The 25,215-nt window shown below is 45.1% G+C and overlaps 1 protein-coding gene across 1 annotated transcript in view; it reads right to left on the bottom strand.

The window, feature by feature from the left end:
- Positions 1-1,718: 1,718 nt before the first annotated feature.
- LOC119441970 (uncharacterized) overlaps positions 1,719-25,215 on the bottom strand; it is a 36,727-nt gene continuing 13,230 nt past the window's right edge. Inside the window, exons 4-6 of the mRNA XM_049661768.1 lie at positions 6,886-7,013; positions 5,660-5,839; positions 1,719-2,278 (exon numbers count right to left, since the gene is read on the bottom strand). Coding sequence (XP_049517725.1) covers positions 1,970-2,278; positions 5,660-5,839; positions 6,886-7,013 — 617 coding nt within the window. The 3' untranslated portion in view covers positions 1,719-1,969. The remainder of the gene's footprint in view (positions 2,279-5,659; positions 5,840-6,885; positions 7,014-25,215) is intronic.

Below are 25,215 nucleotides of genomic sequence, written 5' to 3'. Positions count from 1 at the left end.
TGCAGTTTTACTGGTTACTGCTACAGGCTTCTCGGAAATTCAACGTTTTCTGAGATCTAGTCTTCCATAAACCTTTGTGGTTGGCCTAATGTACGAATGTATAACAGTCGCTGATTACGTCACAATCCGTTATCCGCAAGATGCTTCGGATAACATCGATTACCACATTTTGTGGGATCTGCAGAATTTTTTAGGTTTGTTAATGGCTCATATCGGTGAGTAGATTCTTGGAAGGGAACGAAGCGTACAGAAGAAAGCTTGCGACTTTTGAAAATGTATGCACTTAAAATTAATGTAGATGCTGCGTGCTCACAATTTAGTTATATACAGCAGGGCATTCTCACTGTAATCCGTCACAAAACTTTGTTATATTCTTTTCAAAACCTTTACGACGTCTTACTCGCTCTTCAATGCTTGGTTTTCCGCCTGATGGTTCTGGATACATACCTGATGATGGGCTATCCTGTGACCAGAATGTCTACTTCCTGTATCGAGGTCTTTTATATCATTTCCGCAGTCTGCATTGACACGTTCGCCGTGGTACTCTCTAAAATACTCGTGTCATCAGAAGACGCATAGAGCAAGTCAATCTTAGCTGGACACGTGAATAAAAATACCTCGTGAAAACCACATATCATTCCATCCCTCTTTGTATTTAGTTAGCTTCGTTTAGGCTTCACAATGTGCCAAATCGAAGCTGTCATACCTAATAAAACCACCAGAAAAAAAAGTATAAGGTGAATGGCGTCAGTGCGGAAAGTGCGACAATTTGATAATGTTTACCTCTCCGATTAACCATAAATCGTAGCGCGCTGATAATTAGAGGGCATATGTCGGCGGGTCATGAAGTTGCCGTTTAGCCAGAGTTAAAAATGTGAAGTTAGGTGAGTTGTGGGAAATTAATAAATTTGGTTAATTGCTTGCTCGGGCTTTTACCCACGTTCACTGCTGCTCGGGAGAACAGTTGCGCTAACAGCTTCGCAAGAGACAGGGCGATAATTCTTCAGGAAGGTCGCAATATATGTCCAAGTATTTCAAGATGCACTGCCGAATTACATTCTCTCAGCACAAGCATGGTAATATTCGCGCTATGGCTCGTAGCAGCCTTACCAGAGCCCGTGCTTAAGAGAGAGGGAGAACTGAAACAAAGGAAAGGCAGGGAGGTTCACCAGAAAAAAATATCCTATTTGCTATCCTATCCTGTGTTGGCAACATTGGTGATTGTATGCATGTGTTCTGTTTTCTCTCTCTTTTTCCTTATCTTCCTAAGCCCTGCTCCCTCGCCCATGCTAAAAAAATCTATTGTGCTTACGTCTTCTTTGTTACTTTTTTATAACATGCGAAATATAACAGGGCGGCACGCCATATCAATAAAAACAACTTTTCACTGGTTTCCAATTTCCCACATTGAGCACTGAGATCCCTCTCATTTCTTTTGCTAATTGAATCGCAATAGAATGAGAAGGCAGGCTATTTTAGGAGCGGCTATATATCCTGAAACATGAAACGTATTACTTAAAAAATAAGAAAAAAATCTCAACAAGCACTGGACACACAAATGCAAGTTACAAACACGCAATTGATGTCACATCCGCAATAAAATAAGTGTGAATGCCACTATGTTGGTATTAGCATCAACAGCATTGCCATGCTCCTGAGACAATCATCCATCGCACAGCACGTGGGAGTTCTCAAGCTATAAAGCGATTCAAGTTACACCAGGTTTATTTGTGTTTATTTCATTTCATGCGCAAATTTAACAAAGATACCTGCGTACACAATAACAATGCGTTCATTGCATTCTACAATTTTTTACCTTAGTTGTATTTTCGTTCTCGCTTTGCTGCAAAATTCTGCATCCCTAACGATATGAACAAAAATTTTGTACACTCGCAACTATGTAGCGTTCAAAAAGCTTTGATGTAGGTGCCGTCAAGTCACCCTCTTCTCCATCGTGTGGAGAGCGCCACTAGGACAGAACAAAGTTCATGCGGGCGACCGCGTGGTTAAGAAGCGTCTGGTAGTTGCCGTATATGTTCATGTACAACTCTTCCCTGAGAAAGTTAGCGATGTACGACTTGAAGTTGCTCATCCGGACTTCATTCAAATCGAGGTTCGCTCCGGGCCTGACGTCGAAGTTGACGTTTTCCACGAACAGAGTACGCACAAAGCCCGGTCTGTTCGGAGCCGCTGTGACCTCGAGCCGGCCGGTCGTGTTGTAGACGAGGGCTTCGACATCCACAGATTTCACTATGCCCAGCAGGTTGTCTCCTTTGGCCTGCAAACGTGTAAGGTGACAAATTGAATTATTTGCTGATCAATTTATTGTTTCTTTAAACGGACACATTCAAAGTATTAAGATCAAACTAGCAATCTGCTTTTTTGTTTTCTTGACATTTATACCCGCCGCGGTGGTTAGCGGCTATGGTGTTGCGCTGCTAAGCACGAGGTCGCGGGATCGAATCCCGGCCGCGGCGGCCACATTTAGATGGGAGCGAAATGCATAAACGCCCGTGTCCCGTGCATTGAAGGCAAGTTAAGGATGCCCAGGTGGTCTAAATTAACGCGTAGTCCCACATTATAGTGTGCCTATTAATAAAATCGTGGTTCTGGCACGTAAAATCCCAGAATTCAGTTAGATTATATTCATGACATTTCTCAGTACGTTGGGTTTACTTTTACGTTTGGGATATCCGGCCCTTCGATGGCCTCAATTTTAAGCATACGATTGAGACGATCGTAGACCTATGCCTTGGCTGGCAACAGGGTTGATGACAGAGAGAAAAACAGTGACGACGACAAGGATGGCGACAAGACATCACTAATTTGAGCGCAGAACTGACGACCACAAAAGAAAAGACACATAAGCGAGAGACGCCGTTTCAACAACTGCATTTGCGAACCAGAGAGAACGACCGTATTTACCGGTTGTTTCAGCTAAGACTTTCAAAAATCTTTAGAGGTCCCCTGTGTAAGACAGCACAACTCTAGTTCATGAACTGGTCTACTCGAAGAGGCGGACAATATTTACACACAAAGTTGAAATGCATAATCAACTAAAGAACAAAAATTCACTAATTAAGTTTTAACAGCGAAGCCGTTCAAGCCAGCCGTAATTTGTGGTTCGTATCAAGAAACTCGAACAAATAAAAACTTTCTCGCCAAGGCGGCATTCGAACCCGCGTACCCCCGGTCCCAAGGCGCGCGTCGTAACCACTAGGGTACACAGTCGCACTTGCAGAGCATGCATTTATGCGAACCATATGATTGCGTTCGAGCGTCGTCGTCTTCGTCCACAGCGGGCGCGTTTGCACGCTCGTGCTCAGCGAGGTGAAGAGGTTTTGCGCGCGAGCGAGCGAGAGAGAGAGAGAGAGACGCATTCACGAGCGGGTCTGCTGGAACGCGTTGTCGGCATTGCAACGCAGTGTCGGTGTGGCAAGCTGCGCATTTGCAACGCGCAGTGACGACCGTAAGTGCGAGAGGCGCGAAAAGAAATTATCATCATCATGAGTAATAAGATGAAAAGTTAGCGCGCACTTACGGAAAATGCTGGTTTCGATCTCCCAGCTTCGCTGTTTCAAGCGTTGCACGGCCGAGTAAAGGTTAAGCGTTTTTTTAGCTAATTACCTTATAGCCCATATTACATTACAAATTCTAGCCGTGAAGTTCGCAAGGCGGATCCACTTGGAACGAATTCTCATGATGGCACGAGTTTCTAGGTATTAATTCCCGAGCTTTGTGGAGTAATGCATTCGCGTTCCAGTTACTTTTTTGCTTCAATGCATAAAACGACGTTTTTTAAAGAAAGTATCTGGAACGCCAATGCATTTCTCCGAAAAGTTCTGGAATTCATATGTCGGACTGGTGTCATCCCGAGTAATTGTTCCAAGTGAATCCGCCTTGCGAACACCACGGCTAGAATTTGTAAATTGTAATATGGGCCCTAAGATAATTAGTTAAAAACTTAATGAGTGAATTTTTCTTAGTAGATTATGCATTTCAATTTTTTGTGCAACTAATGTCCGCCTCCTGGAGTAGACCAGTTCATGAACTGTACTTGTGCTATCTGCCACAGGCAACCTCTAAAAATGTTTGAAAGTGTTCGCTGAAACACCCTGTATATTTGCGCTGAAACGCAACACACCATGTGTTGGGGACATTCCTTGTGTTATACAGTATCCGTAAAGAGGTGCTTAGGACTGTCAAGTTACGCACTGACCAGCCTGACAACAATAGGTGACGGCGTACTGACAATTTTCGCATCTCTCCAACAGCATCAGGGCTCCTGAAATGGGCCTAGTCGCTTTTATTCAACTTCTTTCCTTTATTGTACGCTGTGTTGGCTACCCACACAACATAGTGATGAAATAAACGCAACATTCTGCCAAGTTTGTTCCTTAATCAGATTCTGCTTTTTCGGTTCTCACGTTTGTTTATGACCACGAAGTATCATCATCATCATCATCATCATCATCATCACCATCATCATCATCATCATCACTATCATCATTATCATCATTAACACTATCACCATCACCCTATTATATACCAAGTAAGAGATGAAGGCCTCTCCCAGAGGTCTCCAATTACAACTAAGTTGCGCTAGCTGACACCATCTTTGGGTTCCTAATTCCATCATACCACTTAGTTCATTGCCGTCCTCAGCAGAATAATCCCCGGTAAAAAGCCAAACTAAAATTTTTCCACCCACTTATCTTAAAATATAGCCCCCTCCCCCCTTTCCCGTTAAGTCAGCCGAATTCACGTTGTGTGCTTTCGTAGATGACGGCGACGTGGGGAGGATCCTTAACGTTGTGACATAACAGCTGTAAATGTCGAATAATTGCGAGGGCAAGAACATCGTTGAAGCAGGAACGGGCTACCGATGTCATCATCGTACCGAGACCATAGGATTGCAAGCTCATGCGAACAAATAGCCAGGACCGTGACATGAGTTCCGATAGCGCAGTGTCCAGCGCCTTTGCAAACGTCATACTGATGTTAGTATTGAGGATGTATTGTCATAAACAAAAGCACGCCACGTGAATGTTAATAGTGCTAAATCTTTATTATTGACGTCATCATGTGCATAGTCACTGATGCCAATATGATCGAAAAGTTAAAAAAAATGAATCGAGCTCTGATAGCGTAAAAAAATGAAAAAAAAAACGTTGCATGCTTACGAGTTTTTGCTTATACGGAATAGGCATCCTGTTTTGTTTAGTCGTTTAGTCATTTTTTTTCTGACCTAGCTACTTGCTGTTATTCTGCCATTACGCATATGCACGAAGTGCTTTGCAAAAAAGAAATAATTTTGGCAGGATGAATCACTGTTGTTCCCCTTTACGTTGTTTGCAATCGTACTATATAGAACATGGATTTCCGTACATTGGACCATTGTCGTGGATACTAAATTAGCATAACGAGAGTCATATTGTTCCTGCAAACTGTGAAAATTTGCAAAGGAACACAACGTGAGCCATTTGAAAAAGTAAAAGAAAGAAATACTATACAAGAAGTACAAAAAAAAGTGAAAAAGTGAAAAAAAAGTGAAAAAGTGAAAAGTGAAAATTCAAAGTTTTACTATTCACCACCCAGTTCACTTCTTCATTCATTCTCGACATAAAAAGAAAGAAAACATTCGACATGTATAACATACCACGGTGACAAGTTCAGCGAGGATCCCGTCGAAGCTGAGTGTGCAGCTGACGCTGGTGTTTCCGGCCACCAGAGCAGGGATGCAGTCGCCGACGCGGAGCACAGCCGTGTCGAAGTTCTTGAGCCCACCTCGCGTTACGTTCACTTTCAGGTCACGGTTAGTGATGGACGTCTTGTACACCTGAAAGAGCACTAACAGTTGCTTTATTACGTACGTCTTCCGTAGAACTGCTACTTTACAAACACTTGTTAAGTGGTTACGGGTCAGTTTGAGCGGCAATCACATGCCTTTTAATCTCAACTCGTGCCTATAACTACCTTCTCTTCCAACTTAAAGGTTGCTTTCAAAAATACTAAGCCATACTCTGTGCACAACGTTCACTCATTTGCAGCTGGAAATTCTCCAACTTAATTACCCCATATCCCCTTCTGCCGTCCTCTTCGTTATCTTGTTTCCGCTGAGAGACTTTCTATCATTCTTACAGACCTGATTACGTCTACTGTACATTACGTGCGACCACCTTCCATGTCGATATCATGCTGAATGCGCCGCTCTTCGTCAGGTCACCCCAAATAAGCAGTGTTAGATTCTGGCCATCCTTCAGAAGGCAGCAACTTGGAAACGTGTAGCGTTCGTGACGTCTACTCTGCCGTGTAGCAGTGAAATTTTTTGCTTGAAGGATGTAGTTACTGTATGCGCGAATACCCATCCTTAAAGCCTTCAGAAACACTATTAACACGCGTTCTAGCCAAGTCCACTTTCTTTTCTTTATTTCAAGTTAAATGACTTCACTTAGATTGCTGTTTAAACCACGTGGCCTTCTAGGGGATAACAAAAGTTTCCGACGGGCCTTATGAGTGGTACTTGTAGGTTTTCATTTCTCCCACTATTTCCTTCAGCGCTGCTGTTTCATTTAAAGATTTTTATTAGCACCCAAGTGAATCTTTTTCGTGCAAATACAGGCAGGATTGACTGCTGTCGGGCCAAATTTATTACGGTCAAAGCTTTCGCCCTGTTAATTATCTGTTCCTTTTCCTCAGACATGTGCTTCAATAGATCGTGGATATTTCGGGAGCTGCTTCAGAAACGAGACCTAGTTGCATAAGAAACTTTCCATTAGTGCCATCCTTGCGCTTTGTGGAGTTGATATCATCGGCTATAAACGAGCGAATCGCGACCAGATGCCCAGCTGAGTGTACACATAAATACCGACACCTATAACATGCCTTGAAATGGTAGGGTGGCAACGGAGCTGCCGGGAACAAGCCAGGCGTTTCCCTGATGAGTGTGGGCATCCTCTGCAGCAGGACAACGTCCATGAACTCATTCGCTTGGTTGACACTGCTTGAGCCTCCTGTGGGAAAAAAAAAATTGGACGCATAACATTTAAGATGGTAAAGTTTGCGGTTCGTGATGGATAATCATCCGAATGGTAACTAGAACAACGTGGCGTGCAGCGCTGAATTTGCCCTCCCTTACCTAGGTCTATACTCTGGCACTAACAATAACTGCAGAGTGAGTGCTTCGGGCAAACGTGTAGGCTGATGCGCTTACGCGTGTAAAACGAGGCAACACATTTTAGCTTTTGTGTTTGCCATCTGAGCACATACTACAGATGAGTTTTATTTGCCCCGTTCACTTCTACAGCGGTTAAACGCTCCGACCTCGGTTTGCTGTCACCGTTCGGGAGGCTTTCGGGTGCACCATCGTCATCAGGCCATCTACTCATGGTCACTTTCGCCCCCTCACGAAATTAAAAAAAATACTTTGCAGACAATCTATCACCACAGGGTTTCGACCACCCAAGAGGGGAACAATCGCAGTAGGGAGAGAGTAGCTCTAACCGCAGAGCTATTGCGCATACTTATTCTTTATTTCATGGTAGTTATTGCAGGGCAGAAATACCTTTTGGGGACAGGATCTGCAAAGACACGGGTTAATGAGACTCTTCCACTTGCAAGGCCAACACAAGCACCCTACAAAGAGTCCCACGAAAGTTCTTATTCATCCTTGCGATACGCTGCTCAGACAAAAGTCAGGCTTTGCAGAAAATACTGAAAATACTGAAATGGTGGTGAAGATAAACACCTTGCAAATATAAACATACCGCTGGGGATTAAGTTTAATTCGATCATATGCATTTTATAGTTGGACCACAATTTGACTGAGGCTAGTCACTGCGGAAATTTAATGGTTCAGTAGTCCAATATGAGTGTTCATCATTTGCGCTCTGTAATATGCGCGGAGTTTCGCGCACCAGACCCACTCGGAGAGTGGCGGCGCGGCGTCCATGTTCCTAAAAAAAATTGGAGAATGCTTAAGCTTCGCCTTTAATAGTGAAACGCGATAGCACTCAAAGATCCCTGGCTGCTTATCAGGTTTTTTTCTCGTATATTCAATTTAAAATCCGATGCTATAACGTTTGTGGGTTGCGGTTAAATCGTACTTTACAATTTTTCTGACGGAATTTATTTTCAGAAATTCAATTTTTGTTCACTAACGCTTTGCGCCACGCGAAAGGCCTGCCCAGTCAGGGTGGTTCGGGATGATGTGGCTCGGCATGATTATTTCCGCCAACGACACCGGCGCTTACGCCGATGCCGACGCCGGATATCCTGGGACACGGAGCCCTTAAGGCTATCGCGCTAAAATACACATAAATTAACAATACACCTCGTAACCTCCAGGGTGCTGTTTACGTTGCGCAGCAGCACAGGCCTGACGTGCTTGCTATCGCTGTCATAATAAATAACTACCACCGGCCGTTCGGAACATTGACCCACCCGGTTCGCGCTAGGCAGAGTGTTAAACTTAATTTTACTTTGGTGTGATTTATTTATTTATTTATTTATTTATTTATTTATTTATTTATTTATTTATTTATTTATTACTTCAGACTGTTTCCATAGCTTCCACAGATCAGAGGCCGCAGCACGGAATGCTGTACCTGAGGAAGACATTGTGCGCTTTTCAAAGAACAAGTAGTTCCGGGAAAGATTGCCGCATCCACTATGGTAGCTAGCTGCTTTTGCGGTAAGTGAGTTCAGAGGCTGAGAAGTCACCGAAGTTGGCTAATACTATTTATTGGCAGTGCGTAAGGCACGTTTGAAAAAAATTTGTTGATCCCTCATTCAGAGGAATTTGTCATATAGCTACGGTTGAGCGTTACTGGTTTGTCTTTTTTAATAATTCAATCACCCTGTCTTCTCTGTTTTTGATCATAAGTTTAGAGAATGCTCTCTCGACGTCTACACTTGAAAACAGGCAAGCCAAGGAGGTTAAGTGCCGTGGTACTTCATGTTGGCCAATCAATAAAATGTGATCGCCAAGAGACAACCAGCACCAAGCTTTCAAGGACAGCGTACGCATGCTGCAGATATTCAACCAGCTCTTGTTGCAGGGCTTGAATCACGTCAGCGCCACTAACAGCGACTTTGCCGAACCTCTCGTAGATTGAGAAGTCACGGGGCATTTCACACTTCACATTTGGGTCAATGATGTGCACGTTAAACCATAATGTTGTGAGTTCCGCAGTGTACCCCATGCTGCCTGAGACGTTCCTTACGACACCGTCATTTAACCTTTGTGTCACAAATTTAAAGTGCGACTGAAATGTCATGGTGAGTTGGGACAGTTTTTTTTTTGTCCACAAGGTCTAGCATGCTGGCAACATCACTGTGGCAGCCTCGATCCTCCTCATCCCATTCCTACAATATCTCTCCTAGCTGCATCACGAGCAAGGAAGCAGACGTCGCACACAAGCGAGTCCTCCGATTCTAGCTTTTTAAAGATTGTCCTAATCCAGACCGACTTTTCCCTCACAAATTCCATCTTAATCAGGAGGTCACGCTTTGCTCCACTGCCCCCAACCACAGCCTGAAGCTTCGTGCATTTTTCACTCTTCGCGTCGCCACTTTTCACGAATGCAAGAATGGAGCGCCAGTAGTCAAGAACGTCACAGAGCAACGCGTAGAAAGAGAACCATCTGGTAGGGCGAACAGTCGTCGGGAACATCCGAATACCTCAGTTACTCCTGAGGTATTCGCAACCAAAATTCGCAAAACCTAAATTCGCAAAATACATTCGGCAGAAGTTTATCGGTTGTTTTGGTTCAAACCGAAAACAGCTGAATCCAAGTTATAGCATGAAAGCAAAGAAGGGGCAGCTTCGTTGCACATAACACAAATGCAGGTACATAAATGTGCGCTGTCTTTAATTAATTACAGTTTCACTCGGAGGACGAAGCAATGACAGCGATAGCAAGCACGTCAGGCCTGTGCTGCTGCGCAACGTAAACAGCACCCTGGAGGTTACGAGGTGTCATAGGCATAGTCGTCACATGTTCAAAGGTGAGCAAAAGTGCTAAATATGCGTGAGCCGGCGCGACGCCACTCTAGCGGTGACGGTGGTCGGGAATCACCTTCGAAGCACCATGAACGCTGTCGTCCGTAGACGCTGACTAAGACCGCAAGACACTCATAAGCACTGTACGGAAGAAGAACGAGCAGTATGCACTGCTTCGAGAAAGACGACGACGACGACGAGTTGGTCGAAGCCTTGTGCCTGTGTTGCCTGAGCTGTGTAACATCTCGCTGTGGTGCTCTACTCTCTAATTTATTAAACCAAAACGCCTATCTACAGCACTAACATCTTTACTACCCTTATACGTGTCCAGGCTGCGCGTCATGTTGCATAAAAAATTACTCCACGATAGAAGAAATGACACCTCAATATCCTTATTACAACCAAGTTACACCACCAAGAACACAATTCATTCAATAAAGCGAATCTTTCAATGCCTATTTCGCTAATAATTAGGTAGGCACATATCGCGTAATTTAGTTATGATGATTGCATGACGTGCACACTTGGGATTGATTTTTGGTGGAGTCTGGCATAAAACACTTTCGTGTTGAAAAAGGTTATGTAAAGGCGGTGCTGCCAAAGCATGTGAACGCAATGATCTGGATGCATTTATATAAATAACTTGCCTTTAGGTGGTGATGTGTCTCTCTCCAACAGTCCCAGGAAATCTTGCACACTTTCTTGGTATCTATTCCTGTCGTCAGACTCTGCGTGACCTATACGTGTCCACGCGGTTTGTCAGCCTGTATGCATTTATGAACATTCCTTATCTACAGCAAGCTTCCGACGCACCAAATTGCAAGGCCACAGACATAGAAGTTCGGTGAAAATGAAAACTACAGCTTCAATAAACAACTCTGGTTGCTTGTCTTCATTGCAAACATAAAAAATTCAGGTGCAATTCAAAAAGAAAATTATCTTGCGAGGTAGCGTTAACACGACCTTTAATACGCCGCGAAGACGCGGCGGACCGATCACACTCAAGGCACAGATCAGTCTCAAGATGAGTCCCCACAAGCGATGAAGACGAAGAAGCCGATATGATGATGAACATGTCCAGCCAACGAAGAAGTGACTGAGAAATGCCCACACTAATTTCCTCCGCGTGCGAGCGGCCAGCCTGGCCGCAACTTAATGGGATGGCGAACGCCTTGTGAAAGACTTCATGCGAGAGACGTGGACAATCTCGGCATCGCGACAGCGGCGGTCAGTGGGAACCACAATAGGTCGGACGAGATAATTAACGGGAGAAGTCTGCTCCAAGACTCTGTATGGGCCTACGAAACGAAACTGAAACTTGTCGCACAAGCCAGGAGTGCGAACTGGTGTCCGGAGTAGCACTTCATCGCCCGGGCGGAAGAACACTGCGCGATGGGATGCGTCATAGAGGTCCTTGCGGTACTGTTGCCGTGCTTCAGTGTTGATGCGGGCGAGCTGGCGACAGTGGAGGAGGATTGATATATTTTGTTCACAAGAGGATGCAGCTGGAGTGACAGGGGCGGAGAAGAAGGAGACGTCAAGAAAATAAGAGGGCGAACGGCCATAGACGAGGTAGAATGGCGAGTAACCAGTTGTGCGTTGTACGGCGGTATTGTACGCAAAAGTCACGAATGGCCAAATTGCGTCCCAGTTTGTGTGGTCTGGTTGAATATACATGGCTACCCCGCACCTCCACCACTTGCGAGGTAGCGTTAACACGACCTTTAATACGCCGCGAAGACGCGGCGGACCGATCACACTCAAGGCACAGATCAGTCTCAAGATGAGTCCCCACAAGCGATGAAGACGAAGAAGCGGATATGATGATGAACATGTGCAGCCAACGAAGAAGTGACTGAGAAATGCCCACAATATGTACCTACATGCTTGTTCTGAACAATATATTCTTCTGTAAACCTATATGAGTTAAAATGTGTAGCGGCTCACTATGATCCATAGTGGATTCCTAGCATGTTCCTATGCGTTTTATTAAAGACACGCACTGAAGGCCGGGCGCTGTGTTCGAAGTATAGAGGGAGAACTGCAGTGATATTCCACTACTATGAAACAGACGAAGGCAGTCGAAATGTGGTCGAAGTCTGGCAGTATAGATACGTCTGGTTCGGCATCAGAAGTGGTACTCGTTTTTGATATGATCTAAGGTCAGACACAGTACCCGAGTTCTACCGAGAGGTCATGGACTGCAAATGCTTCGGCAGAGCTCTCGGTAACTCTTCCGATAGAATATTGTTGTGAGCTGTACATCCATAGAGTGGTTCGCGTGGACCTTAAGTTTCATGAGCTTCATACGCATTGAATCAAATTACTCGTCCCTTACAAAGAATTTCTGAAGAAAGCTACCCTAATGGCGTTTATTAAACATCTACTAGCTTCTACACCTTCACATTTCAAGTGCACATTATGAACGTCAACACGAAACCAAGTTAAGAGGAAGCGTTAGGAAAAGATAGATACACGTCAGAAAATGTGCAAGTTCTATGTATCTTAAGTAGTTCATGTTTGTCACGGTCTTCGCGCGTAATAAACATATCCTTCACAATCATTTTTTATTACTACTGGGTACATTGAAGTAGTATACGTCGCTTGAATTTCATACATAGCGCTTAACTGTAGGGAACCGTCAATGCAACGAAAGCGTTCGCTTTTGCACATGATCATATATGCGTACATCCTTTGTTGGTGCACTGTGTTCTACGCATTTAACCAGACAAACAGAAAGCAGCGTGGTATTTTCTTCTGGTGAAAATTTTTGACCGAAACAAATGGTACCACTGTTATTATTTTTTTTTCCTTGAGCGCAGGCTGAACATGTTTCTTTACACGTGTTAAACAGTCATGATAAAACGAGAGTTCCCATTTCAGCTACCACCCCCTCGAATAAAACCATTTATTAGCCGTGAAAGAGAGCAACTGTACATTTTGTGTAGAAGCACATCGCATGAAGGGATGGGCCCAATAACGCCTTGCAGTGTGCAAAACTGTTTTTTACGTGGATAAAAAAGAGATCGTGCAACACTCACCGCAGTACGCAATGACACAGAGCAGTGCAAAAAAATGCTTCATTGTTTGTCGTTGTTGTTGTTTTGTAGTTTCTTACTGAAAAGGGAAGAAAGAAAACAAATAGTTTTCAGATCAAGAGTCGGTAGCATTACAATGTATGTGAGCCAATGTTGCAGTTTCTAACTGTGTTTTCCGATTCCTGTAATAAATAATGGTAATTCTTGGCAGAAAAAGGAACGAACATGCCAAGCGTCTTCACATAGGAGCACTCCCTTACCTTCTAGTGGTTCACTAAAAGCAAAAGGTTTCATCGGCAAAGAGCTACCTCAGGGCCCAAATATGAGTGTTTAAAGTCAGAATATGATCACGTGAATTATTGGGTTCTCTGCTATTGTATTGCAGTCTTCCACGATTGCGTATACTTAGAAAATCATAGAATCCAACACCAGTTCACACGTCTTTTTCTAAGTATGACAGCTAACCAACTCTCCCAGATTACCTTCAACATAACCAATGTATCGCTATTCTAAAAAAATAACAGACTGAAACTGAGGCAACCTTGACCGAGACCTTTTTCGTTTGCTACAAGGGGGAGGGGGGGGGGGGGTTAGATTTGGTAGTTGCGCCACATCTCTTGGAAGAAAACATCTCCTAAACGTCACTTGAACATGACTCTTTCATGATCAGGGTCCCCTGTGAGTAATTGACCTAGATAAACATATTCCTTTACAGACTCTAGAGGCTGACTGGCGATCCTGAATGCTTGTTCCCTTGCCAGGCTATTGAACATTATCTTTATCTTCTGCATATTCATCTTCAACCCAATTCTTGCACTTTCTCGATGAAGGTCCTCAATCATTTGTTGTAATTCCTCTCCATTGTTGCTCAATAGGACAATGTCATCTGCAAACCGAAGGTTGCTGAGATATTCGCCGTCGATCCTCACTCCTAATCCTTCCCAGTATAAGAGCTTGAATACTTCTTCTAAGCATGCAGTGAATAGCATTGGAGAGATTGTGTCTCCTTGCCTGACCCCTTTCTTGATAGGTATCTTTCTACTTTTCTTGTGGAGAACCAAGGTAGCTGTGGAATCCTTGTAGATATTTCCTAAGATATTCACGTATGCCTCCTGTACCCTTGATTACGCAATGCCTCTATGACTGCTGGTATCTCTACTGAATCGAATGCCTTTTCATAATCTATGAAAGCCATATAGAGAGGTTGATTGTACTCCGCAGATTTCTCGATTACCTGATTGATGGCATGGATATGGTCCATCGTAGAATATCCTTTCCGGAAGCCAGCCTGTTCTCTTGGTTGACTGAAGTCAAGTGTTGTCCTGATTCTATTGGAAATTATATTGGTGAATATTTTACACAATACTGAAAGCAAGCTAATGGGTCTGTAATTCTTCAATTCTTTAACGTCTCCCTTCTTATGGATAAGTATAATGTTGGCGTTCTTCCAGCTCTCTGGTACACTTGAAGTTGTGAGGCATTGCGTATAAAGGGCCGCAAGCTTTTCAAGCATGATATCTCCTCCATCTTTGATTAAATCTACTGTTATTCCATCTTCTCCAGGCGCTTTTCACCTGGTCATGTCTTTCAAGGCCCTTCTAACTTCATCGCTAGTTATAGATGGAGCTTCTGTATCGGGTTCATGACTATTTCGAATGAAAGTAGCTTGGCTGTTTTGGCTACTGTACAGGTCAGTATAGAATTCTTCTGCTGCTTCTACTATGTCATCGAAATTGCTGATGATATTACCTTGCTTATCATTCAGTGCATACATCTTGCCTTGTCCTATGCCTAGTTTTCTTCTTACTGATTTACATCAAATATGAGTGTTCAAAGTTAAGAATATGATCACGTGAATTATTGGGTTCTCTGCTATTGTATTGCAGTCTTCCACGATTGCGTATACTTAGAAAATCATAGAATCCAACACCAGTTCACACGTCTTTTTCTAAGTATGACAGCTAACCAACTCTCCCAGATTACCTTCAACATAACCAATGTATCGCTATTCTAAAAAAGAACAGACTGAAACTGAGGCAACCTTGACCGAGACCTTTTTCGTTTGCTACAAGGGGGAGGGGGGGGGGGTAGATTTGGTAGTTGCGCCACATCTCTTGGAAGAAAACATCTCCTAAACGTGACTTGAACATGACTCTTTTGAGATATACTTTCCATTCGAGGTTTCTGCTTTCCGGTATCTTATTTACTCTTTCTTATTGCGCAACTGGTCTAATCTTGTCTCTTTAGAACGAAGAAAGTCAGTGATTTATGGTCAAGACACATTAGCGGGACAAAGGTGCTAATGTCGGGTCACATTCGCCGTAATGTTTTGTCATCGACAAAGCAAAATATTATTATTGCTATCGAGAAAAAAGAATTTTGACAAGAAAAGTGCTATTGCTAACGTAAGGGAGGTGTAAAGAGAGAGAGAGAAACGAAAAGGGAAAGGTAGGGATGCTAACCAAGGGCGTGTCCGGTTGGCTACTCTACGCTTGGGGAAGGGGAAAGGGGAAGGGAGGTGTATTGCATATACTATAGTTGTGCGCATGCCTGCAGAAGTTTTCGGAATGCGCACCCTGTTAGAACGTTCCAATATTACGCGACACAAGCTTGTCACTTGCATTTAGAAGTAGGCGCTGTGGTTAAGTGTGGCCGTTTGCTATGTCATGCTCAATACGCCTGATGTCGTCTTATCATCGACGCTAGCAGCATTTGGCTCGGTCACAATTGGAATGAGAGACTTTCCAATACACCGAGCATGTACAGAGAGAACCTCCATAATAGTGTACAGGGTTTAATTCACTTATCCGCCTTGAGCGAGATTGCCACGGTGTGCGTCGCGTGGCAGTGTATGCGCTATTGCTTCACACTGGGCAAATTACAAGCCAACAGAATGATTAGCGCAATGGAATTTTGCTAATATACTCTTGGGAGGTACAATGCGCACTGCAACCATTGCTCACGGGAAAGGCAACAGTAGCAACTCGTGTGTCGCGGATTGCTCCGCGGCAAGTTTGCAGTGATGCAATCCTTTTGTTTAGCAAATCCACTAGTCTCCGGAAACTCTTTAACTCTTACGCAACCTTGCCAGCCTTTGGTGGCTATAGCGTATACGTGTCGGGGTAACTTGTAACACCTGGGTAACGCCTGGACAAAAAATCAGCTATCACAAACATCGAACGCTCACGACCGCATGTCTGCCAGCAACAATTTTGGTTACATTATTGTGACACCCCGTCACAATATCACCGAATTTCTGCATTGACGAGCAGAATAACTACTGCGTTGTGGAAATACAGCGAGCTGTTTGGCCAGAGTATTTAACAGGGCCTTATGATGCAACGGTTCAGCAAGATCTTGGCATGTAGCACGCATTTTACCAAACAACAAGAATAAGGCGAGTTTCGGAAAGTTGGTACTTAGCTTTCCACTACAATTAAATGCTTACGATCACAATAAAACAAGGATTTGGCCGCAAAACTGCACAAAACCGCATACCAATGCACGTTTCAGGAGTGCGGTGAAAATTTACGAAGGCCATGACATTGTGAACTAGGTGTCATACACTTTTCTTTGAACCCACTGATGCGCTGTTTAGTTTGTCGTTTACTGAAATATATGCCGTTATATCAGAATGAAAAAGCCCAGCAATAATCTTTTTTGTCCTGCATGTGCCAGAGTTTACTCATTAGCTTTCCTGCCCGCCACATTCCGAACATTTCCACAAGATTCCCGCCTTATATTATCCCCTTGTAGTCGTAAGTGAAAGTGTCAGTTAACGTATTCCACACATGCTGCTAACTTCACGCCACATTAGGTATTTTTCATAATGAAAAGGCAAGGCAATGTCGTAATCGCTAAAGGACGCATCAGTGCAAGTAAACTAGAGTTATAATACGCATAATATATATATATATATATATATATATATATATATATATAAGTATACAGTGCTCCTAGCACGTACACCGAGTTGTAGCACTGACTCGTGATCTGGACCTTTTAAAGCCGTGAATGCCAGTCAAAAATTGAAAATTGAACTTCGGGTCTTCTGCTCAACAGCCATATGGCCCGCTTATTTTATCCGCTACAGCGGATGTTTGCCGAACGCTAATTAATTCATGACACGCACGCATTCTCGCTCCGATACAAAGGGAGCGGGACGTGAGCATGCAAAATCTGCGAGACATGAAGGGGCAAACAAACTCACGCAACCCAACCGAGGCCTCTGCCGACTGTCGCAGTCTGTCACTGATATAGCACTGACGGACCGAGAAACAGACGCGTGCGACTCCACGACGTCGCCCACTTTTCCTTCCTTTCTTCGCTTTCAGAACTTTTATCTCGATCGCGCATTTTCTCGCCTTAAGCGTCGGGTTTCCTTCCAAGGGTCTGGTGAAGACGACGACGGCCACGACGTTGCAATCTAGGCGTCGCACGCTTTATTTTTCAACACCCAAACTTAAATGAGCCGCTATTTAGTTCATCGTTTGCGTTGAATTCATGCGTCGTCCCTCGTCCATGCAAGATACAAATACACCGGGTTGAAGTAAGTATGTAGTAGTGGCGCTCTCTATGAGTACTGCAATAAATCACTGTTGGCTACTGCTCTCTAGCTTTAGGAAAGTGAGTTTTATTGCGATAGCAATTATATGGACACTTCAAGCGGATTTCTGCCATCGCCGTCGTCGTCGCCGTCTCCGTGAGGTTCCGTATAAAGTCCAAGGGCGATAAAATCGTCGCCGCGCGCCGTATACGCGAGTGAAAGCGCGAGGAGGACGCGCGCTATCACGGAGAGCGAATGCATGGCGGAAAGCAAACGCGACTTCTGTCGCGCGAAAGGCCGTGGGGGTATGGGAGGGAGGGAGGCGGGGCGACTCTGTGCTGCGGCACCAAATGCGTATCTTGCAACTGGGCGCAATGGAAACTGGCCACTCAATCTCCCACGCGAAAGGAGGAAAGCGGGAAGGCAGCGCGGGAGGGAGGGGGGGCAGCTTCTACTCTGCCAACAACGGTGCTTGTACTTTGCCCGGCTGCGGCGGTCGTCCTCACCGTCTCCTAAAAGCGATCTCCGCACGGCTCTGACCTTTGTATGCGCTGTGCATTCGCCGCTCAGTTTCCGTTGAAGTGATAGACCGGCACGAACCTTCGCTCGCTGCGGCGGCTGCGCTTGCTGCCAGCGTTTTGGCAGTGGTTGTCTGCGGTCAATGAGTGTGATCTATTCATGTTTGCTTGTGCGCGCTGACACCACGCTTGTTAATTCAGTTAGTAAGCGAATGTATCCAAATTTATGCAGCCGATAAAACTACTATCCCTACTCCGAATAGCTCTCTACTAATTTGCTATTGCAATTGAGGCTTCGCCTTTCGGGCGAAACTGCGACATTTTTTTCACCCATCTCCCATAAGCAAACCATAAAGCAAAATAAAGTAAGAATAACTATGACAAAAACTACCACTCTAAACCATAACGTGATAGAGCACAGGCGCCCATTTTACGTTCAACTAACAATGAGCTTAACAAATACTGGCGTTACAACAAAGCAATCAGCCTTCCGAAAACTTTTATTATCCAGTGTTTAGGTATGTCATCTAATTCCCAAATAAGGTCACAAAAGGTGGGCTCACGCCTGTGGCCTGAACGAACCTTCTGTGCACCATGCAATTTTACCGACTGTACCTACTTGCCGTACCTGTCATATCTGTTATATAAGTGACCATTTTTCTTTGTCTGCTTAACCCCTTTCAATGAAGCCTATACAGTGAATACTATGCGCTGCATTGCGATGTCTCAACTTTGACGAGTTCTCCCATACAAATCTAAAGTCCGATTTTAGGGGCGAAGCTCCTTAGGGTGTGGGTCGTTCCCTCCTCTGTAGTAGTAGTAGTAGTAGTAGTAGTAGTATGTATCCACCTGTAGTTTTATGAAATATTCACTAGATGGCGTTCCGGTACGCGGACGGCATCGACAACAGTTCTGCGCGTTGCTGGTGCTGCTGCATGTCCAAGTTTATACAGCTGATAAAACTACCTTGAGTCGACCCCATGGCTGCTTCGCATACTACTCAGGGTTCCCCTACGGGAAGATGGTGTAATTTTCTCTCTCGTTCCCGACGCGCGCTCTCTATATCTCTCGTCCGTAGCTGTGGTTTACCCGAATGATCCCCCGGTGCTTCGCCCACTCATCATCATTCACTGCGTGGATATGCTGTGATTTTTTTTTGTGTTCACCTATTCATCTTGAAAAAAAAAATCGAATATTTTATTTAAGCACAACGGAGTAACCGCATACGGTACTGCTTCCTATATACTTCTGCAGTTGGACCTCAATTGAAAACCTCACCTACCTTTTCTAAGACAACATGATTTATCAGTGGTGTTGAAAACGCCTTACATAACACATTGGTCAGGACGTTTAGACCTTAGTTGTCCGCTTCGCAGCATTTCAGGAAATGGTATCGATAGATTTAGTCAGTGGGCAGGTTGTAAGCGAAAGCATCTGTAAGAGGCAACTTATTCTATCTATGGTCAAAATTAATCGGGAGCCCTCCACTACGCCGTGCCTCATAATCATAACTCTTTTTGGCACGTAAAACCCCAGAAAGAAGAAGGTGGGATGTAGGCAAAGTAGTTTTGACGGGAAAAAGTAGAAGGAAAAAACAAGCGTATATATAGCCCTGAACTGTCAAAATATATCCACTTTTGATCGTTTACTACGACACTGATAATCGATTTACTGTATGGTTCACTCGTTGATACACAGTTCACTCCGGCGCACGGACCACTAGTGCTGAACCGTACTTCTGCAACCTTCAAGGGGACAAAGACTTCGTATGAACCAATATGGCAGCACAGTCGTTTATCCCCGAGTTACGGAGATTATTGGAACGGAAGCTCGCATATCCTGCGTTCGTGTCGCTGAGTGTTACGGAAATCAGTACAGCGTGCTGAACTCCGGCTTCTCGTTCTTATCACCATTCGCTTGTTTTCACCTATAACGCTATGCTAGTGCATTTATTATATTGATGAAACGCACTGCTTTTACTGTCAATGTGCATATTTCGGTTCTGTCTGAATGTTTCGTATCCGCTGTTTCGGCTTATCGCCGAGATGGCGGCTACGCTTGCCTTTTGGTGCCTGTAAGTGCCGAGCTGGATGTCAAAGTCTGTTGAAATGTTGTCCAGGAACGTTGTAGGTAAGGTGAAGTACACTAGCCGGTCAAAGCGCCGCGTTCCAAAATTGTTTGGGGAAGTTTGGAAAAATTTACAGAGCATTGCCCATATCGGACTACTCGCTCACGCGCTAGCAGCGCGCAGTCATTGAAAGTGTAAATAGACAACCAGTAGTCATAAAAAAAAGGAACGGCGAAAAACAGAAATTGATAAATTGGATGCAGAGGATAGAAACAACAAAGAACATGACGATTTACAAAAACACAAAGAAATCAAGAGGGCAAATCTGCATGATAACGCGAAGGGGGGTAACTTGCTATTTGAAACGCATACTGGCTGCCTGAGAACAAAAACATACCAGAGCAAATGTGCGCCACATGATGAGGCATGTGTATGCTGCAAAAAAAAAGAAAGAAAAGCAAAAAAATTTGCATAGCTTGCACTGGAGGCGCAAGGCTAAAGCGACAGCGGAGCTGATGGGCACCTAGCTAGTCCTGGCTTTTGGGCTAGGCTAGTTATTGATTGATCGGGAAGTTATTGATTATTGATTGATTATCGATTAGCTATTGGTTGGCTATAGATTGGCTATCGCAAGGTATTGTCCACGTATTTGGGCTAGGCAAAGCACTACCAAGTCATTTCAACATTTTACGGAATTTATTGATTATTTACCGATTATCGACTCGCTCTCGATTGGCTATCGATTGGCTATCGATGAATGACTAAGCTGAAGTAGTCCCAACCATGCTTAGCTAGACTTAGCCAGGCTCAGCTTCGCTAGTTCTCAAGGGTATGTGCCAATGCGCTTGGACCCTTTCTGCACGACCGCAAGGATCGGCCCACATTTTTTTACGACCACTAACGGACTAACGGCCGGATTAAACAGCTCTGCTGTTAAAAAAAATTGTCACAGTTTCACCCGAAAGGCGAAGCATCAATTGCGATAGCAAATTAGTAGAGAGCTATACGGAGTAAGGATAGCAGTTTTATCAGCTGTATAAACTTGGACGTGCAGCAGCACGAGCAACGCGCAGAACTGTTTTCGACGCCGTCGGCGTTTTATCCGCGTTCGCACCGAACGCGCGTGGCGTTGGTGACTGTTGCTGGTGCCTCTGGGGGCGGCTCGGAGGTTTTCGACGAGATCAGAATGGGACACTCGTCGAGCAGCGTCGGAAATCTTACCTACCTTCTCGCCTCGCAACGTTTTAGGGGCGAAGCTCCTTAGGGTGTGGGTCGTTCCCTCCTCTGTAGTAGTAGTAGTAGTATCTAGCCAGCTGTAGTTTTATGAAGTGTTCACTAGATGGCGTTCCGGTTCCGCTTCCACTTCCGGTTCCACTTCCGGTACCGGTTCCACTTTGCGCGCGTTCGGTGCGAACGCGGGCAAAACGCTGACGGCATCGACAACAGTTCTGCGCGTTGCTGGTGCTGCTGCATGTCCAAGTTTATACAGCTGATACAACTACCTTGAGTCGACCCGATGGCTGCTTCGCATACTACTCAGGGTTCCCCTACGGGAAGATGGTGTAATTTTCTCTCTCGTTCCCGACGCGCGCTCTCTTTTATCTCTCGTCCGTAGCTGTGGTTTACCCGAATGATCCCCCGGTGCTTCGCCCACTCATCATCATTCACTTCTTGGATATGCTGTGATTTTATTGCGATAGCAATTATATGGACACTCCAAAGCAGATTTCTGCCGTCGGCGTCGCCGTCGCCGTCGCCGTGAGGTTCCGTATGACGTCAATGGAGATGAAATCGTCGCCGCGCGCCGCCGAACGCTGTATGTGCGATTGAAAGGGCGCGAGGGACGCGCGCTTTCACGGGGAGTGAACCCACGGCGGAGAACAAACGCGCGTTTTGCGCCGTGCTCCCTTAAGGGCTGCAGAAGTAGGCGTCTCTTTCCTCCTTTACAATCACCAACGCCGCACGCATTTTGTGCGAACGCGGGCAAAACGCCGAAAGCGTCGACAACAGTTCGGCGTGTTGCCGGTGCTGCTGCATGTCCAAGTTTATACAGCTGATAAAGCTACTATCATTACTCCATATAGCTCTCTACAAATTTGCTATCGCAATTTTGATGCTTCGCCTTTCAGGTGAAACTGCGACAACTTTTTTTATATAAACACGCATTTGGTGCCGCAGCTAAACGTCGCCTATTTTCACCACCACCACCACCTCCCCTCCCTCGCTCCCGTCCCCCCACAGCATTTCGCGCCACGGAAGAAGTCGCGTTTGCTCTTTATATATGGTGATTGTAACGGAGGAAAGAGACGCAGCCCTTCAGGGAGCACAGCGCAGAACGTGCGTTTGCTCTCCGACGTGCGTTCGCTCCCTGTGAAAGCGTGCGTCCGTCGCGGCCTTTCACTCGCACATACAACGTCCGGAGTGCGGCGACGATTTCATCACCGTTGACGTCATACGGAACCTCACGACAACGGCGACGGAAACGGCGACGACGACGCCGGCGGCAGAAATCCGCTTTAGAGTGTCCATATAATTGCTATCGCAATAAAACAAGAAAGAAAAGAAGGGCATCGTAATGAAATACCACATCGTAATAGAATGCCAAGGTATTGACCAAGCGAGACCCGTAGGCAGTGTGCACCTTCCAGAAGCGTGGGGATTCCAACAAAACGGAAGGATTAACTGGTCCGCAGTCAAGATTAGTAAGAGAGAATTAGATCATTGGTGGAAGAAAAGCAAGGAAGAGATTGACCGAACCGGAGTCATTGCATCTTCTTCTTTCTGGGGTTTTACGTGCCAAAACCAGTTCTGATTATGAGGCACACCGTAGTGGAGTGCTCCGGATAAATTTTGACCACCTGGGGTTCTTTAACGTGCACTACAACGCAAGCACACAGGCGTTTTGCAAGTGAAGGTTATGGTACAGTACAGTGATATCGATAGACGTTTTAAACACGAACGTTAAGATCGAGATTAGATAGGCAAAAGGCTAGATGCCCATAGATGTAGTCAGCATCATCATCATCATCATCATTATCATCATCAGCCTATATTTATATCCACTGCAAGAAGAAGGCCTCCCTCTGCGATCTCCAATTACCCCTGTCTTGCACTAGCTGATTCAAACTTGCGCTTGGAAATTACCAAACTTCATCACCCCACCTAGTTTTCTGCCGTGATCAACTGCGCTTCCCTTCTCTTGGTGTCCATTCTGTAACTCTAACGGTGCAACGGTTATCCATCCTGCACATTACATGGCCTGCCCAGCTCCATTTTCCCCTCTTAATGTCAACTAGAATATCAGCTATCCCCGTTTGCTCTCTGATCCACACCGCTCTCTTCCTTTCTCTTAACGTTAGACCCAACATTTTACATTCCATCACTCTTTTTGCGGTCCTTAACTTGTTCTCGAGATTTTTTGTTAATATCCAAGTTTCTGCCCTATATGTTAGCACCAGTAGAATGCAATGATTGTACACTTTTCTTTTCAATGGCTGGTAAGCTCCCAGTCAGGATTTACAATCCTGACTGGGAGCTTACAATCCTAGTCAGGATTTACAATCCTGACTAGGACTCACAATCCGCAGTTAGTAACTACGCGCGGGGGCGCATTGCCTCCGAAGCTCTTCAGATCCTAAGGAAAGCTGGTCGACAGCACTTCGATAGCACCGCGATCATGTGGTTCCCAGCGCACGTCGCCACCCCCACCGACGAGGGCCCCCCTAACTTGAATGAGGTGGCACACCGCTCTGCGCGAGAACTGACTCGCCGCGCAGAGTCTGAGACACCCTCTTCGAGTTCGGACTTCCTGGTGCGAAACACGCGAGAACGCTTAGTAAGCTATAATGATATCACCAAGCACTACCAGTTAGGCAGGAGGATATTGCCCCCACCTCACCCCAAACTGAAACGTTGCCAGGCAGTCGTCTGGCGACAACTGCAGACACACACCTTCCCCAGTCCGGTGCGATTGCAGCACATTTTCCCCACGCAATACCCGAGTGCTATTTGCAAGTTATGTCAGGCAACTAGAGCGACTCTCTCACACATGTTGTGGGAGTGTCCTGTTATAGCAGCGAAAATGGCAGTAGCTCCGGAGGCTCTTGCGTCGAAGTGGGCCGCCGCTCTGCGCAGCTCCAACCTCAAGACACAAGAGTGGGCAGTCCAGTGGGCCCGGGAGGCGGCGACGAGGCAAGGCCTCGAAGTCCCCTCATGGGAGACCTGAGCCCGGGTCGTTAAACTTCACCGGATTTGAATAAAGTTGTTTCCATCCATTCATGCTATAGCTCATAGCACTCGTACCAGAGCCCGTGTTTAAGAGAGAGGGAGAAATGAAAGAAAGGAAAGGCAGGGAGGCTGACCAGAAGAAAAATCCGGTTTGCTACCCTATCCTGTGCTGTAACAGCCGTGATTGTATGCACATGTTCTGTTTTTCTCTCTATATTTCCTTTTTTATCTTCCTAAGCCATCCTCCCCCGCCCGTGCTAAACTGATGTACTGTGTCTACGCTCTCTTAGGGACCGTTTTTTATATTGTGCCAGATGTGACCGAGGGGGGGGGGGGGGGGGCACATCATGTCAACAAAAACAATTTTTACTGGTCTGCAACTTTACACGTTGAGCACTGCGATACCTTTGACTTTTTTCTTCATTTATGCGCAATAAAATGTGAAGCCAGGCTATTTTAGGGACAGCGATATATCCTGAAACATGAAATGTACTGCCTAAGAAAAACCAAGACATCTCAACGGGCACTAGACACAAATGCAACTAAGAAACACACAAATAACGTCAAATAGTGGACGAAAAAAATATGAACGTCACTATATCCGCATTAGCACCAGCAGCATTCTCCCGATCCTGCGAAAATCATCCATTGCGCAGGAGGTGGGAATTCTCAAGCTAAAGAGATCCAAATTATACTGGCTTTATTTTTGTTTATTTCATTTCATTCGCAAGTTTAACCAAGATACCTGTGCACACAATAACAATACGTTCAATGCACTCTACATTTTTTTTTTACATTCGTTGTATATTGTTCTT

Source organism: Dermacentor silvarum, chromosome 2 (genome assembly GCF_013339745.2).
Source record: "Dermacentor silvarum isolate Dsil-2018 chromosome 2, BIME_Dsil_1.4, whole genome shotgun sequence".
NCBI classification, from domain to species: domain Eukaryota; kingdom Metazoa; phylum Arthropoda; class Arachnida; order Ixodida; family Ixodidae; genus Dermacentor; species Dermacentor silvarum.
This window is presented reverse-complemented; position numbering and strand designations above follow the sequence as displayed.